Source organism: Panthera tigris, chromosome D2 (genome assembly GCF_018350195.1).
Source record: "Panthera tigris isolate Pti1 chromosome D2, P.tigris_Pti1_mat1.1, whole genome shotgun sequence".
In the NCBI taxonomy this organism is placed as follows: Eukaryota; Metazoa; Chordata; class Mammalia; order Carnivora; family Felidae; genus Panthera; species Panthera tigris.
The window spans coordinates 69,300,571-69,317,613 of NC_056670.1; the positions used below are offsets into that span (position 1 = coordinate 69,300,571).

A 17,043-nucleotide genomic window follows, 5' to 3' on the forward strand; every position below is an offset into this window, starting at 1 on the left:
CGCCTAGTTTTTAAAGTCTCGGTTTTGCTTTGTTCTTCTCTGTATAGTCCTGGGTAGGTCCTTTTATGTCTAGACGTAGCGATTTAAAATAAAATCGTGAAAGAAATTGATTACATGATTTCTAAGACCCATTTCATTGGGTCTTAGAAATTCACAATTCTGGTTTCTTCTAGAGACCCACAAATAATCCTTTCCCTCTTGCTTGGGGGGAGAAAACACATAAAAAAATACAACCCAAATATATTAGGGTGATACAGAACTGATAGGATGTGCGTGTGTGTGTGTGCACGTGTGCGTGTGCGTGTGTGTGTATGTATAAGGAGATTTATTGTAAGGCTGACACGATTATGAAGACAGGCAAGTCCCAAGATCTGCAGTAGGCAAGCTGGAGACATGGGGGGAGCTTGTGATGTAGTGTAGTCTGCTTTTGAAGGCCCGGGAACCAAGAGAGCTGATGGTGTAGTTCATGTCCAAAGGCTGACAGGCTTGAGACCCTGGAAGAGCCAAGGTTGCAGTTTGAGTCTGAAGGCATAGAAAACCTATGCTCCACTTGAAGGCAGCCAGGCTAAAAGGAGGAGTTCCTCCTTCTTTGGGGGGGGGAGAATCAGCCTTTTGTTATTCGGGCCTTCAACTGATTAGATGAGGCCCACCCCCATTATTACGGAGGGCATCGGTTTTATTTAGTCTGTTGAACTTGTCCCAAATCCCAGAAACACTCACAATAACGTTTGACCAAATATCTGGGCACCCCATGGCATAGTCAGGTCAATACATAAAATTAACCATCACATCAAACTTTTCTGAGACAGAATTTAAAACTTTTGGTTTTTTCTTTCTAAGAGGTAGGCTCACAATTCTCCCAATAGCCAGTAGCAGCTGTTCGCCATATTGGATCTGAATAACATTATTTCATGCGAAATCTTTATCTCTGGAGGCTTTCATATTTTTTCAGGTTTTTGTTTTTTAAATGCTTTCAACTCCTCCTTTCCTTTTTATTTTTCCTGGCAAAGCAAATCGTACTTTCTAGCTCATTGGGTTCCATTCTGCTGCATTAATATTTAAATATTGCCCAACCACTTGTGGAAGGAGCTATAAGCTCACAAAGAGACAAAATAGTAGAATACACAATGTCACCACAACTTTTTTGGTGACACATCTTGAGTCTTGGGTGGCCGTGGCCCAGAACTGGTCAGCACCCCATGTCATCAGGTGCTGAGTCACCAGTGAAATTGAAACCCGCCATCCGCTCCGTCTGCCTTCTCTCTTAACATGCCACAGCTTCGTACCTTCACCTTCTCCAGACGAAATGTGTCTTTCGAAATCATCTGTCACAAATAGGCGGTGCCTTGGGAGAAAGCTGGGAGGCCGATCTGGTGCTGTTAAGTGTTCGTGGCTCCTGCTTGCTGGAGACCACATCTTAGGGCAGCGTAGCCAGTGACATCGGAGGCACCAGAGGAGCAGGGGGGCCGAGTGTCAGTTCCTGTAGGTGTTGTGGTTCAGGGCCCCTCTCTCCATCCCAGGCCACAAGCCATATTCATTCTTATTTTAAAAAGGGGCCAGGTGCCTGTTCCAAAATACTGCCTTATAATAGTCTCCTCATCATGCCAGGACCATGAAACTCACGGGCGTTTTCATTTACTTTTTCTGAAGTGTCTCCATTTCTTTCCACATTACCCCTTGATCCGTGGATGGGTAATTATTGAGGTTAATCTGATTAAGGTGACCTAGACTACTCCAGTCAAGATGCCTCTCTCTCTCTCCAAACCCAATCCAAACTGACGTGAGCAAAATAAGTGTATTGACCCCAAACTCCTAACAAAGAAGTACACGGGTGGCATGCATCAGGCATGGCTGGATCCAGGGGCCCCCATTTACCAGGACACCATTTCTCTCCTTGGCTCTGGGTTGATGTCACCTAATGAAGACAGGTTGAAGTCCAGAGAGATCTTATCGTCTGAACCAGTGGTTGTGGACGGGGATGTGATGTGTTGAGTGCAGTTGGACTGAGGGGTCCACATGGCTTGAGAGTTGGGGTTGTACCTCCTAAGTAATTCAAGGTACTGGTACCAGAAAAAGCACGAATGGATGCGGAGCATAAAACTCAGTGGATGCCTGCTTTCTAATCTTTAGGATCCGTTGATGAGTTATATATTTATTAAGGGGAGATTCGGCTACAGCTCCTTCTCAGCACAAAATGATTTCGTAGTTGTATATACATTTGAATTTGTTTAGAAGCCATTTTTTTTATCCTCCAAAATTTGAAGTGGCTTAGAAGACTTTACGTTATACCAAAAGATTGGAAATGAACATTTAAAGAAATGAGAAAAAAAGAAAAGCAGGGTACGCCCAGAAGACAAGAAGGGAATAAGGGTAATTTTACACATTTCGAAGCTAGGAGCGCCTACAGAATTGGTTGAAATGACCTGCAGATTTGGCTCTGAGGTTCCCAGGAATGGCAGATCTGGGTTTTAGATGGAGGGGTGTGTGTGTGTGTGTGTGTGTGTGTGTGTGTGTGTGTGTAAGTAACATATCCGCATAAGCCACAGGCCCCTGTGGGAGTATAGACCCGAGGAAAGGCCATGGGAAGACAATAAAGATGCCGTGGTCTATGGTAACCTTAGATACATTTCTTTCCCAAACTCCTCTGGGACACTTGCCCTTGGGGGCCTTGCCTCTTTGCTCTCAGCACCTTGTTAGAAAACAGAGTGAGCAGACAGGGATTTCAACCCTCATATTGCTGGGTTCCTTCCAGGAACAGTTGGAGGGTTAAACCATGTCACCTCTGATGGGAGACAGTAAGGTGAGTCACCGCTGTGACAAGGCAGAATGAGATTACCTTAGTTGTAAAGCTGGGCCGATCTTGAAAATGGACTCCTGCTTGCCTAATGACTCACATTCCTGTTTACAAATGAGCGCTGTGTGGGGAAGTACAGAGTGGGGCGTTCTGTCTCCCAGACGGAGACCAGAGACCTCCAGGCATGGGCAACCAGGGCTACCTCTGGGAGCTTGGGCTGCCCTTTCTGGGGGGCAGACCTCGGGGCTTCCGGCAATGGTGGCTTTCCGAGACCAGACACAGGGACAGCTGCAGCCAGCTAGGACCCTGGAGTATCACCAGCTTGCAGGCCATGTGACCCCTTCCCATTTGGGCAGTTCATGTGGCCTTTGGATGGTTTTAATCCTCCTGGACACCCTCCCCCCCCCCTCCACTCCCACCCTGCTGCCACTATGGGAGGACCAGGTAATATGGTAGCCATGTAAATTGTTCTGGAAACACAGTTGCTGTTTATAGAATTCGTCCTTTATTTCCATCGATTTGCTGTCTCCCAGAGTCTTTAGCATCCATTATGCTCATTCTGCTGCTATTTGATGAAATCAGAACATAAGATATTGGGTTTTGTGCTCAGTTCAGTCTCATGCTCTTAGTCCTGAATTCTGTTATTCAGGATTAAGAAGGGTGAAGAATTTATTTATGGCACTTTTTGTTTCTTCATATAAACCCTTTTAAAGACTGGAGTAGAGAAGTCATCACATGCATACAAAGGGCATAGACATTTTCTTTTTTAAAAGGCAATCAGAATGATATTTCTCTGTTGTGAAATAGCCCTTCTTGGACCCCAGGTCTCTTTATGCCCCCTAAAATCTCTACCCCATTTATAGAGTACCAGGGAATGTCTGGACAGGCAAACGAGTCCACACAGCAGCACCGTGAGTCGACTGAGACCTGGTCCCTATTCCCCTTCCGCCAGTTACTAGCTGTGTGACCTTGGGCATGCTCCTTAACGTCTCTGAGTCAGTTTCCTCCTCTGTAAAATGGGCATGACAATACCTACCTCACAGGGTGGTTGTGAGGAGTTGAGGAACAGCGTGCACATTCCTGTCTAAAGCCCCCGACAGGGTCGGCAGTCAAGGAAGCAGCTGTCACGATAGGCTCCAGCCGGGCTGAAATTGAGTACAGCACCTGCTTCTTGAGCACGCGTACCTGTGTGCTGCCGGATCTTTTCGAGGGGTCCAGAGATGTAAACGTAGTTGCCTCTCCAAAATCGTAGTCTGGCAGAGGAGAAGGTGACTAGACAGATCCCCAGATAGCCCTAGGTTAGTATTGGGTGGAGCCGTGTGTGATTGCATTTTTGTAGGGTAGAACTATCAGCCGTATCACTTGGTTAAATTAATAGAAGATTCAGTAAGGTAAGTTGACAGAGAGAGAGAGAGAGAGAGAAAGTGCTGGCCAGCTGGCTCAGAGCAAGGAGCAGCCGTGTCCACTGCGGGAAGGATGGGCAGAGGTGGGGACAGCGGGAAGGGATGTAACAGAAAGGTTGCATGAAGGAGGCTGTATTTAAGATGTTGCTACAGGGGGCCCCAAGCTGGAAGGCAGGGAGGTGGAAGAGTCCTGGGGTCGCATCGGGAACCATGCTCGGAGTTTGTAGAGAAGCGTGGGTTAGGGAAGAAAGTCAGGCTGGGGGCCATGAATGCCTTGGTGACCGCGTCCCCCTCCCTCCCAAGCCTCACTCTGTTCCCCTTTCTTCCTGGCAGCAGTGCCCCCTCCCTTGCTGCACTCAGGGACATGACTGTCAGCACCTCTACCCCCCCTCAGACTTCACTGTCAGCACTCAAGTCTTCAGGGACATGAAAAGGAGCCACTCCCTACAAAAGGTTGGGGAGCCCTGGTGTTTGGAGGTAGGTCTCGGAGCAGAATGACGGTATGAGATGAGCTAGCTCTGAAATGCAACCGCCCGTCCAAAGTTCACCCCGCGTTAGGGCAGGCTGCACCCACCGTGACCCCTACATTCCCTCCGGGTTGCCATCATCGGGTGCCGTGATGTCTGGGTGTTCTGATCACCGATAGGTTTATCATAGCCATAAGAATGCTAGTTTGCGAGGAGAGGGTGGAGGGTGGCGCACCCGTGAACCCAAGGTGCCTGGCTCCCCGTAAAGGCTGCATGGTCCAGGGTCATGTGGAGCTTCCGTGAGAATGATGTTATCCCATTAGACTTGACCCCCAGGAAATAATTTCCTGGGACGTTTCACAGCTCCCAGGGGAAGACAAGTTATTCCCTCGACTTTGCCTTTGTTATTAGTTATTTAGAACTTAAGGATTTTCTTGTAGAATTCAGGGCACTGAGAAATGCTCAGTCCTCTGCAGTGAGTGATACCTTCCCGAGGCAGCTGTGAATGGCTTTCCTCGCAGCCGCGCTTGTCCAAGGACAGGAAGCATTGTTAATTTCTTTTAAATAATTCAATACTATGTCAATACCCCATATTGCTCCGTGCTTGGGAGTGACAGTTCCCTTCAAATTAGTAGTCTCAAAGCATAAAGACCATGTAGAACATGCTTTCGTTCTCAGAAAAGCAGGAGTCAATGCAGATAAAAAAATTTTAAGTAACTCTTGAGACCTGAATGGCAAATGATTTTGTATTAATGCTAGGTTTTGTTTTGTTTTGTTTTGTTTTAAGAAAAGTGAATATTTAAGAGCCAATTAGTGAAACGTCTTTTAAAAAACAGTTACAGCGCACCTACTATGTGCTGGGGGCTGTGCTGGGCGCTGGGACTCCGGGAACAGGGAACAGGCGTAGGCATAGAGTAATATGTAACACGGGTACACACGTCTTGCCTTCAGCGAGAGACAAGGTGTACTCGTTCATCCTTACCGGCTTGTTTTCATGTAAGAAGTAGTAGGCAGCCCTTTAAGAGAACTGAAAACACGTGGAGAAACATAGAGAAGAAAATGTGCACACCCACCGTCTTTTTTACCCATTTATAATCCCTTAATATTTGGCTGTGTTTCTTCCCCGGCATCCCTGTGTTGAAACTTTAAAAGTGTTCCACAGGATTGGAATCATACTTTGTTTACACTTTTGTATCTTCTTCCCACGTGAGGTGACACCGAGGGTGCTTCCCGTGCACCGCAACGTGTCCTAACTCTGGTTAGTAACTCGGTGCGTTAGCGTCTTGTGAATATCTTCCTATGTGATGGCCCCCGCTTTGGCCACATGTAAACAAAACTGAAGATGTTCCTGGTCTCTTTGGAAACGCCCTCTTCTCCACCCACGATGGTGCCTGCACTCCAATTTCCTGGGCCGGTGAACACGTAAGGCCCGTGTTCCTTACTGGGTCTGGGTGTGACAGGACAGGGAGGCCTCCCTCTGTGTGCACCAGCCCATGGCCTGAGCGAAGCCTTTTCTCAGCAGCCCCTCCCTGGCCCAGGTTTTAACAAGTGCAGCCGGCTGTCCATTCTGACCCTGGATGATAAGGCCACACACCGCACGTATAGTTATTCCTGCCCCAGCGGCCTGGCAAATGGTAACTCATTAATCTTTGGTCAGAGTTACGAGGCAGATAAAGGAGAACTAGGCACCCATTTTGAGTATGAGGAAAATGAAACAGAAAGACTGGGTTTCTTCCTTATAACTCGAGATCTCTGAGGCCAGCGACTGCGTTCATGTCTCCGCTTTGCCCTCAGGACACAGAAACCTCTTCTGGGGGAAGCCCTGATATGCCCCGCTTCCAGCATTGGGTCTAAATCCCTAAATCGGGAATAGGCCAGACACGCAGACGCCCCCTCATGGGCTGTGGGGACTTGGGCAAGTTACGCAGCTGCTCTGTGCCTCGGTTTCTCTGCCGGTGAAGGGGGAGTCACACAGGGGCTGCTGTGAGCATCCAGTGAGCGGAAGCGTACAAAGTGGGGCTTGGCCAGAGTTGCTGGCGACCAGCACAAACACTCGGCAAGGTTCTAGGAGCATGTGTGTCCATGCGATGGGCTTGCTTTGCTGTGGACGTTTTCACGGAAGCTACTTAGGTATTATTTGCAGTACTTACTAGTTCAGGATTTGCAGTGGGATAGGGAAATCCCAGCGTGGCTGTGCTCCAGGTGGCTCTGGGTTAGCACAGCAGAACCCACGCCAGAGTAGAGTCAGAAGTAGGGGCGCCTGGGTGGCTTGGTCGGTTAAGCATCTGACTTTGGCTCAGGTCACGATCTCATGGTTCATGAGTTCGGGCCCCGCTTCTGATGAGTCCCGCTTCTCTCTCTCTCTCTCTCTCTCTCTCTCTCTCTCTCTCCCTCTCTCCCTCTCCCCCCCCCCTTGTGGGATTCTCTCTCCCCCTTCTCTCTGCCCTAGCTCACGTGTGTCCTCTCTCTCTCATAGGATTGAGTCCAGCCTTCCCTCACCTCTGTTGGCAAGGGCTTCACCCCACTGTGACACGCTCCGTGTGTCTGTAAAAGGGGATGGGGGTGGCAGACCAGCCTCGCCTGCTTCGCCAGGGGCAGCTACCAGGATCCCTGGAAGTACTGATCAGAGTGAGATGCAACACAGCGCCCCCTATGGGCCAGGCGCTTCCTGTAAGCACTGAGCTTCCAGTAACTCTCTGGGACCCGCCGACAACCCTGAGAGGGAGATGCTGTGATCCCCTTTTGCAAGTGAGCCACAGGGAAGTATAGCACCTGCTGAGGAGCACACGGCACAGGGGCGTAGCCTTAAAACTGCTGTTAATGAGGACCATGGCAATGGCACACGGTTCAGGGGAGGATACTAACCATCCTCCACTTGCTAAAGAAGATGTGTTGGGTCCTATTCAACACTCTCCCCTCTCAGGGGCTGGGAGGAAGCTTTTGATTCAGGACATTCACAGTCACATCGGGTGACTTTGTGGCATTCACCAGTGCCACACGCAGGATACTTCGTACCCCAGCCATACTTAACTTTCGTTGTCCCTTCCCTGTCTTTTCTTACCAGGCGGCTGGAGTCTATCCCTTGAGCCCTCCCCTCCAGAGAATTAAAGTTGGTAGACCAACTGAGTAATTATGACTAAGAAAATCAATATTCACCTGGGCCGGCATGAGTCACTTCTTTCTAGTTAGCTATTCACATACCTTTTAAAGCTAGCCACACAGTCATTACATTGGGGCTATTAACATGTCTAATAGTGACCATAATAGGGCGGGACCCGTGGCATAAGTGCGTTCAGATAAGAAAGAGTGTTTTTTTCCCGTAATTGCTAAGTTAATGCTATTTTCACGGAAATGCTGGCAAGCAACCTTTTAAAAAGTTCTTTGTCTGAATCCTTCCCTTATTCCCTGCTCCCCCCTTTTCGGGGGTTGTATAAATTTTTGCTGATCAGTGGTTGGATTAACAAGATGGCAAACGCTGTCCCTTTTGGTGTTTTGGGTAACCTACCTTTTTGCTAGCGTGGAGGCTGGTTTTATTTCATATTTAAGGATATGGGAGGGAGGGAGTGTGTGTGTGTGTGGGTGTGTGTGTGTGTGCACGCGCGTGCATGTATTCAGGGGGGCACATTATTGTTGGTGCTCGTTAAATCTCTCAATTTACACATTTAACAAAAAAAAAGACGTCTGCTAACTTTACAAAGCTAGTCGCATAGACAGGGAGTGAACCATTTTGGCGAGGAGGAAATGAAACTTTTCTTAGGTTTATTAGACCACATCCTATAAATCTGTGGCTTATTATATGTCTGATTTCTAAAAAGCGTGGCATCACAGCTGAAGTTTTATTTTTGCTTATTAGTCACTGAAACAAACGTAGAGACTGCTTCATTTCCTTCATACTCTATCTTTCAATACATGTTATATATGGAAAATCTGGATTTACACAACAAAGTACATTAGAAGGGAAGTATTTGCTTTATAAGTCTCTGCATTGCAACTTTGCAAGCATTCTGTTGAGCTAGAATGTTTAAGTTGTCGTCTTACTCCTGACGACGTAGAGAAGCAGTGAGAAAACAGTACAAGTACCTCTCAAAGGCCAAGTTAATATTGTGACAGACGTCCTTCCATTCTTTCAAAAGGTGTGTTTTAAAAATCACAGACGGGCCTCACCTCATACTGTGTGCAATTGTTTTCTGTTTATTTTACATCTCTGGCGATGGAGACACCTTCCTGAGTGTGATGTGTGCAGTGGAGACTCTCTGTAAAACTTTTCATGGTTGTCCATTCAAGACGTGGGTTTCCCTCAATGTGCTTCGTCATGGCCCCAGTGCAAACAGACTGTCTCTAAAATTCCACTGTTACAGGGCAGTTGCATCACAGGCGGGAGCGGATGTGAGTTGGAAATGACAAGGCAAAATGAGTCCAGACATTCCATAATGCCCTCATGATGCGTGGGACCCGTAGCTTCGTGCATACGGCCCTGGGCCATTCTGTGCCACTGCACCAGCAAGATCCCCCCGGCCAGATTCGTTCTCAGGGTGGGATCGCTAGCGGGACCACCCACATTATTGTGTTATTTCCTCTTGCTCTCATTCTCTACTCGCAAAGCGTCCCGTTGAATTCTTGGAAGGTTCAACGAACGCGTTGATTTCCTCTACCCGTTAGTCCCCTCGGTCGTAGAAATGGACACTGTCGTGCCCAACTTGGGATCCCTAATGCCTCAGTGGAATCCCATTCCCAGCACATCATGATGTAGCCTGCTTCCTACGTGATTGACCCAGCTTGGACACAGCTTGCACAGGGAAAATAGGCCCAGAGCGGGAAAGGATCATTCCAGGCCCTATTCCCCACATGTTTGCCATTCCTTGGACTGCAGGCTGTGAATGCTGTGCTTTTCACTTCTTACTTCCTCCCGCCCGGTGAGGCTGGTCTACAAAGTTGGAAGCCCAGGCACACCGAGCACACGGAGGGCCTCTGAGGAGCTCGCCCGTGTGGAAGGTGTGAGTGTCCCCTGCCCTGCGTCCCCACCTCTCGGGCCGCCTCACATCCGCTGGGACGCCCCAGGCTGTATCACGGCTCTTATCTTTGTGACTGCCTCCTTTCCCCTATTCCTGTGAGTCACATGTTTTCTTTGCATCCCATGTGACAAAGGTCATTAATAGAGAAGACTTGGCTTTTGATGCGTGATATGTTATCACCCGCACGGTTTATTGTGTTGGGTCCTCCCCTTTTGTAATTCTGTGAGGCAGCAGATCACTTTTTAAAGGGCTAAACTGTGTCAAGGGAGAGTTGAAATTAGCCTTCAGATTTGTTTTTTATTCCTTAACACGTTTCCCCCTCCATCAAATGACTCGGTCGGCAGCTGAAGAGAGGGAGTGGATGCTTTGCACTAGTGGCTGTGACCTTACCTGTCACATCAGTCTGTGTGTCTGTCTGTCTGCTGTGATCTCTCTGTTTCTCAGAGTGCTGCTTTTGGTGTCTTTAGTGACGTCACTGAGGTAGATGCGTGGACTTTAAAGAATAGATAGGAACCGTATTTCAGCCCAGACTCCGGAGCTGCGTTTATTCATTTTTATTGGGCAATTATTGTCAGGTAAGCAGAGTAGGAGATCTCAGTTTTCATCCTTCCTTATCAGGCCAGTCCTCTGCACCTTATTCAAAAGGTATTAATTACCTCAGCTGCTGCGAGCTTAGCAAGAGGCAATACCAGGAAATAGATCGTTTTCCCTCCTTCATTTCACACGCTGCCAGCTTTCTCCATCACATCTCCGAAAGTCCCCTTTCAAGCCTGTTGCATAAAAAAAAGGCAGTAGTGAAAGATGTCCCCGCCCTGTTTTGGTTTGCTGCCGGGAGGAAGGTGATAGAAGTGGCCTAGGATCCTTGGTGGGGCCAGGTTCAGGTGCTGGCCGTCCTTCCGTGGCGGTCCTCTCCCATCAGTCGCTGGCCCCCTCTACTGGAGCTGAAAATGAGGAAGGAGGTGGCCTTTGCACAGCCACGGAGTTCTCAACTTTGCTGGAAACCTCCCGGGGCCCGTGTGCCTGTCCGTGTGCTCACGCACGTGTCTGGGGCCATGCCACCCAGTGCGAGCGCGCCGTCTGCTGGGCCGCCTTTCTCTCTGGGAAGGTCGAAGAAGAGGACGGCGTGTGCCCAGAGTGAAGGTTGCTGTTTGGGAGAGTCCGTTCCTTCCTTCCCCCGTGGGAAGGAACTAAAGTCACCAGAGAAAGAAGGAGAGAAGCAAGGGAGGTGGGGGGGGGATCGGGGTGACGGAAGGTGTGCGGCTGCCCTGCTCCGTGTATTTCCCCGCCCTGCCGGCACCGTGTCTGCCAGGCTCTGTCGGAGCCCCTGCACCGCAGCCCCGCACCCCGGCCGTGGCCTCTTGCTGCTCGGGAAAACAGAGCTGGCAGGAGAGGACGTGGGACTGAACATGAGCTATGGGGCCGGGGCAGAGGGATCGGGGAGCTTTCGATCACTGCTGCTAGGCCTGGCTCGCCACGCTGGGGTTTCTGGCAGGCCCGGTGGTTCTCCGGGAGCCAGGGTGACAGGTGAGAGGGCCCCTCTTCCTGCGAAATGAGGAGCCCCTCCAGCAGAAAGTAGACAACATTTGTGACCGTCCGGAAAGACATCCAGTCTGTTGGTTGTTCACAGCTCCGTCGCTCGGATGTTTCTTTCCTCTGGCCGCTTTTTCCAGAACACATGAGAAAGATGGCTGGAGGTGAGCGGAGGAGGAGAAGATCGCTTGTCGCATCTTCTGCGGGCTTCAGAAAAGCGTGCGGTTCCGAAGGGAAGTGGGGCATCTCTGGGCCTGCAGGTGTCCTGATGCGCGGCTGTGTTTGCTCCTAAACGGAACGGGACCTCCTTTCTCCTTGGCCCTGCCCTGCTTTGGACGGCAACGCGTACTCAGATCGGGTTCCCGTGCTGGCCTTTCCTCATTGCCGTTCTGCTTGATGGGGCCACCTGCAACGGTCCATTTTTCAGTCTGGCTCTTACTCCATACGCTTTTGTGCCCCTGATTTTAGGTCTGGTGACCAAGGTTCTTTTGAGATGTAGGTTTTAAAAATAAGTAAGTAAATAAATAAGTAAACACAGACGCATAGACAGACACACACACACACACACAGCTGACCCTTGAACAACATGGGTTTGAACCGCATGGGTCCACTTATATGTGGATTTTTTTTGGATGAGTCCAGTATAGGACTACAAATGTATTTTCTCTTCCTCACAACTTTCTTTTCTTTTCTGTTTTTAAGAATAGTTATCTGTTTGTTTTTGAGAGAGAACACAAGCAGGGTGGGGCAGAGACAGAGAGGGAGACACAGAATCTGAAGCAGGTTCCAGGCTCTGAGCTGTCAGCACAGAGCCTGACGCAGGGCTCGAACTCACAAACCGTGCGTTTGTGACCTGAGCCAAAGTTGTATGCTTAACCTACTGAGCCACCCAGGCACTCCTTTCTCACAATTTTTTTAGTAATGTTTTCTCTTTTGTAGCTTCCTTTAGTGTAAGAATATCGTATATAAGACATGTGACATATAAAATATAAAATACGTGTTAATTGATAATTTATGTTATCTGTAAGGCTTTTGGTCAATGATAGGCTATTAGTAGTTAAGTTTGGAGGAAGACAAAGTTACAGATGGATTTTTCTTAACTGTTTATTTAATAGGGGAGAGGGCGTGGGTGGGGGGAGGGGCAGAGAGAGAGGGAGAGAGAGAATCCCAAGCAGGCTTCTTGCCCAGCAGATGGATCTCATGACCTGAGCCGAAATCAAGGGTCGGATGCTTAACCAACTGAGCCGCCCAGGCGCCCCCTACATTTGGATTTTTGACGATGTGGGGTTGGTTTTCCTGATGCCTCCCCGCTCTGGTTTTTCAAGGGTCAACCGTATTTTAAAATCTGTCATCCAACAACATCGACTTTTCTTTCGGTCTGTATATAGTTTTATGAATTTCCGCGCAAATCTGTATTAACACCGCTGCCATCAGGATACAGAAGGGCTCCATTGCCTTATACACACCCATCTGCTGGAGGTGTGTCACAGGAGACGTGGGGTTTAGCGTGACCGTTTTTACCATTTGAAAGGCAGCACTGACTCGCTTCGTCTCTCTCTTGGAGACGTGCGTTTTCCACTGTCGGTTATCAGAGTCTCTGCTCTGGTCTTTGTGCCTACTTCGGGAAACGAGACGTAACCATGGTGCCTTGCTTGTGAGCTTGTTAGTTATTGACAAGTCTTGGTGGGATTTTCTGGCTTTTATACTGGCTCTTCTTGTGCATCTACCCAGTATGCTTTGGGTCACCTCGTGGATTTAGGGGAATTCAAGCTAAGTTTGACAGTGACCAAAGGGGGGAAAAAAAATGAATCAAGGATAAAGGATGTACGTTATTGCCACCAGTATAGACGGCAATGTGATATGAAACAACTTCTGGAATATTCCGCCTTGAATTATCTATATTACTCTTTCGCAGATGTCGGGACAGATTGTCAAGGTTTAGGCATAATGTGTAAAATGAGGATGCTGTGTTTTCTGTAGATTTTGATGGCCCAGCGTGGTTCTCCCAGGCTGTCCTCACTTATGCCATTACTTAGGTGAAACCAGGGATTTTGAGGTGCTTTCGTGATCAGTGGTATGTCCCAGGTGCTGGGACAAGCAGGGGCGTGAGCAGGGGCGTGCGTGGCAAGGCCGTGGTGGTTCAGAGCTAATGCTTTCCTAGGGGAAAGTGCACTGCAGGGACATGTATGTGATGAGGATCCTGTGCGAGTGCCTGTCCTCTTGAGAAATGAGCAGAGGTGACCTCAAAGGTGCCCCGCTCAGAGGGTCACACTTGACTGGACAGCAGATGACGCCTTTGCCGTGGATTCTGCTGGGGAAGGTACAAGCGATCGTACACATGTAAATTGTTGTGTCATCTAATTCCCGTCTTTGTAATTACTTGGAAACCTGCCACTGCAGCCAGTTGAGAAGTGGAAACAGTGACCCGGTGCAGAAAACAGAAATCGTAGGGGGAGAGACATCCAGAAACACAGTCATAACTCTCCTTCTGGCTTTCTGGCATCTAACCCCCCCCCCCCCCCCCCCCCCCCCCGGAATCAGGAAAAAGGATTCTAACTGCCTTCTACAAAAGTAACCCAACTTTCCTGGCTCCGCACCCCTCCTCCCAGCCTCTCGCTTGCCAGGCTGAAGAGTTTGGTAGATTCAGGGCATCGATGATTCAGCTAAGATGAGCGAGTTTTGCTGATAAGAAACTTTCATTGTCGGGCAACAGATTTCTATAGAGGAATGACTTCCAAGTGGGAGAAGAATGAATGGTTTCCATTTAAGGAAGACAAGAGCAACAACACACACGAAGCAAAGCAACACAAGCCTGGGTACCTCGGCAGAACAAGAGGAGTACAGCAGGGTAGAAACAAGTCGCATTTCTGCATCCGGATTGCACTGATAGAGGACTCGAGACAGGCGGCAGCGACATTATTTTCCCCCGTGGTGCAAGTGTAAGCACGGGGCCCGGTGCCACAACTCTCCAACTTGCTTCTAGAAGAGCACGCAAAAAGCTCAGCTCCTCTCTGAAAGTCCTCGCCATTTGTCTGAGTGACGTTGGAGACGTGGTACCATTTCTACAAACACCCACATGAGAAGGCTTATTTATTTTTTTTATTTGGGTGACAGATCTCCTGTTAGGGCACTAAAAGATGAAAGCACTAAATATTTGCTTTAGAGAAACACAGTGAAAGGTTCTCTCATCCCCCAGCTGAAAACTGATGGGCTTAGAATTCCATTAACCGAATTGACTGTCTGCAGTTAAACTTACTGCCCCCCTCAAGGCACGATTAACAAGTGGGGTAGAAAGCTGGCTTGGACAGTGGAGGATTGTACTGGATTCTTTTTGCATGTTGAGTGGAACAGGGCCGTTTTGTGGAAATGGAGGTTCGAGTTAGCCCAAAGAAATTCCTGCCTTCTTCAGTGTCGATCTCCTCCTCCTGGGTTTTTAATAGCACAGTCTTCCCATCGTCTTTCCTCTCCCTGAAAACGATCCACTTGTTAGTCTGGCTTTCAGGTTTAATGATAAAACTGTAATTCTCGCAAGGCCGTTTCGGATGAGATCTCTTGCCTCAAAAGACGAGAGAACGTTGTTCGGGTTCTTGGTGGTAGTTATTGCAGAGATTGTAATGAAACGATCAGGAGCCTGGGGTGGAGATTGCATGAATTCAAACTCTGGCTTTGCGACTGGCCAGCTGAATGACCACACGCATCTTCCTGAAACCCCCCTAGGGGTCTAAGTTTTCCCATTTTGTGTCTACCTTCATTTCGTGGGAGATTTCAGTGAACCTACGTATGTAAGGCAGATGGCGTATGTGGAACCTGGTAAACATCTGTCGACGTTAGCTCTTCCTTATTAATTCTCAGTGGGTATTTTTTAATGCATCTCTTTGGTGGGAAGAAAGAACTCGCCCCCTGGTGGGGGGTGTGGTTTAGTATTAATACTCCCCACCATTTGTTAGAAATGGCAGTCCTTCGGGGCATCGGCTCCAGGGTTTCAAAATATTCTTGTTTTGCCCTCACAGCTACCCCATGAGAGAAAAACTAACACTGTTCCCTTCCCATTTTATATATAAATAAGGTAGTGGTAGCTTATTGAGTGCTTCCTATAGAGCAGCTCTGGCCGAAGTGGTTTTCATCTGTTACCTCAATTCTTCCACCAGGTTGGTACCGTCTTCCTCATGGTTAAAGAGAGGGAAATCGTGGCACACAATTTTCAAGAAGAATGTGTCCATGGTTCCGCTGCCTGGTTAGGGCTGGGGCTTGAAGGCTGAGTCTTCATATGTTTGCAAAGGCGAGGGGCTCACCTCCCTCTCATGCCGGCTCCCTCTGTTCTGTAACATGTGCATGGGCCCAGCGCACCCCCGTCATGGACGGGAGGCATTGAGCAGACACACAGATGCTCTCCAGATACGCCGGTTTATGATAGTTGGAAAGAAAAGTCTTTATTACCGGAAGTTGTGGCTTCTGAGTCTCTTGGCAATTGGCAGCCTCGCTTTTTGTTTTGTTTGGTTTTGTGTGTGTGGCTTTGTTTTTTAAATAATTAGAAACAGTTAGACTCTTGTTACCACCCACGGTAAAAAATTGCTGGGATCCCGCAAATGAAGGGAAAAAGAATTAGGCCATTTGGTGGAATGATTAAAACAGGTCTTGCAAGAGGAAAGCTTATTTTTGCCGAGCGGGCTTTCGATGTGTAAATGCTGAGGAGCCTGTGTTTTTCACCTCCTCCTTTGTCAGGACGCGGAACCAAATAATGGTAAAGGGGATTGCTGAGGACGGGAGGGGTTCTGTACAAGGTGGCTCTGGGAGGAAGCCCACATTTTTTGGTCCTTATTAATGGTATGTCTTCTGTGTGAGTGGGTGTGAGTACCAGAGCATAAAGCATATATTTTGCGCAGCGTGTGGTCCTTTCTGCCGCACTCCACTCCCCATGATGGTGGGCTAGTTAGGAGGCAGAGGAAAAGTCCATCATGTGGACGGCACTGTGGCAGTGGGAGCGAGCCAGGCCTCTTCCCAGGTCAAGAGACTTTCCCAGGTCTCAGTGTCCCTGGGACTCTAGGACTGTACTCTGATTATTCAAGCTGCGCCCCACTTGGGTGCATTGAATGACATCGGTGCCCTTGCGTGTGTCTGTGTTGTTCCCCTCACTCACACCCTTCCCAACATTGAGGATGGGCCATGGGTCAACTGAGTTGATGCCTTCAGTCAAGTCAGACGTGCTGTTCTTTGGAGATCCTTCACCCCCTCCCATCTCCGCCAAAGCCTTCCTTGGAGTTTCAAGACTGTAAGTGGTCACGTGAGTGAAGAGACAATTTCCTAATCCTCGTGGGAGCCTAAGGATTTGCCTTTGTGAAAGAAGGAACATCCTGCTGGAGGGGTGTCTGTCTGTGTGTCCCATTTGAAACCACATTGCTTTTGACTTCTCTTCTGTGATGATTCCCAGGCAACCTCCTCTTGCCATCCTGATTGTTTAAATTTATGGGTTGTTAGCAAGCAATATTTTGATGCTATTCTTCTAGCCAGAGGCCAAGATCCCTTGTGGAGCAGTGCCTGAATTTAATAGATGTCATCTGGACACCAGGGAGGGGCATAGAGCAAGCAGCACTGGGGGAAAACGCTTAGAAGTAAGATTCTACCCCTAATGCTACCATCGCCCGGCCTCTTCTTTATCCCTTTCAGGGCAAGGCATTCAGAGTAATTTTTTTTTGGTGGTCCCACAGTATAGTATACAGTAGCCTATAATTTTAGGACAAAGGGTACAGTGTCTTAATGGACTTGCAGACAGCCTGCAAAATACATCGTAAGCTCCCCTTTCAACTTAATCTCGAATGTCTCGGCCTTATTGAGCCCCA

The 17,043-nt window shown here is 48.6% G+C and overlaps 1 protein-coding gene across 33 annotated transcripts in view; it reads left to right on the top strand.

Annotated features, from left to right (window-relative positions):
* The window catches only part of TCF7L2 (transcription factor 7 like 2), a 250,272-nt gene that overhangs the window by 121,430 nt on the left and 111,799 nt on the right, over positions 1-17,043 (top strand). For 14 of the 33 annotated variants that reach the window (XR_006209185.1, XM_042960715.1, XM_042960716.1 and 11 more), the window contains one exon: positions 4,531-4,674. The exons of 17 other annotated variants lie outside the window; for them this stretch is intronic. Coding sequence is in view for 15 of the 16 variants with exons in the window: in XM_042960715.1 (XP_042816649.1) it covers positions 4,531-4,674 (144 nt within the window). In the remaining variant the exon portion in view is untranslated. The remainder of the gene's footprint in view (positions 1-4,530; positions 4,675-17,043) is intronic. 2 more of the 33 variants (XM_042960698.1, XM_042960722.1) reach the window with 1 other exon arrangement.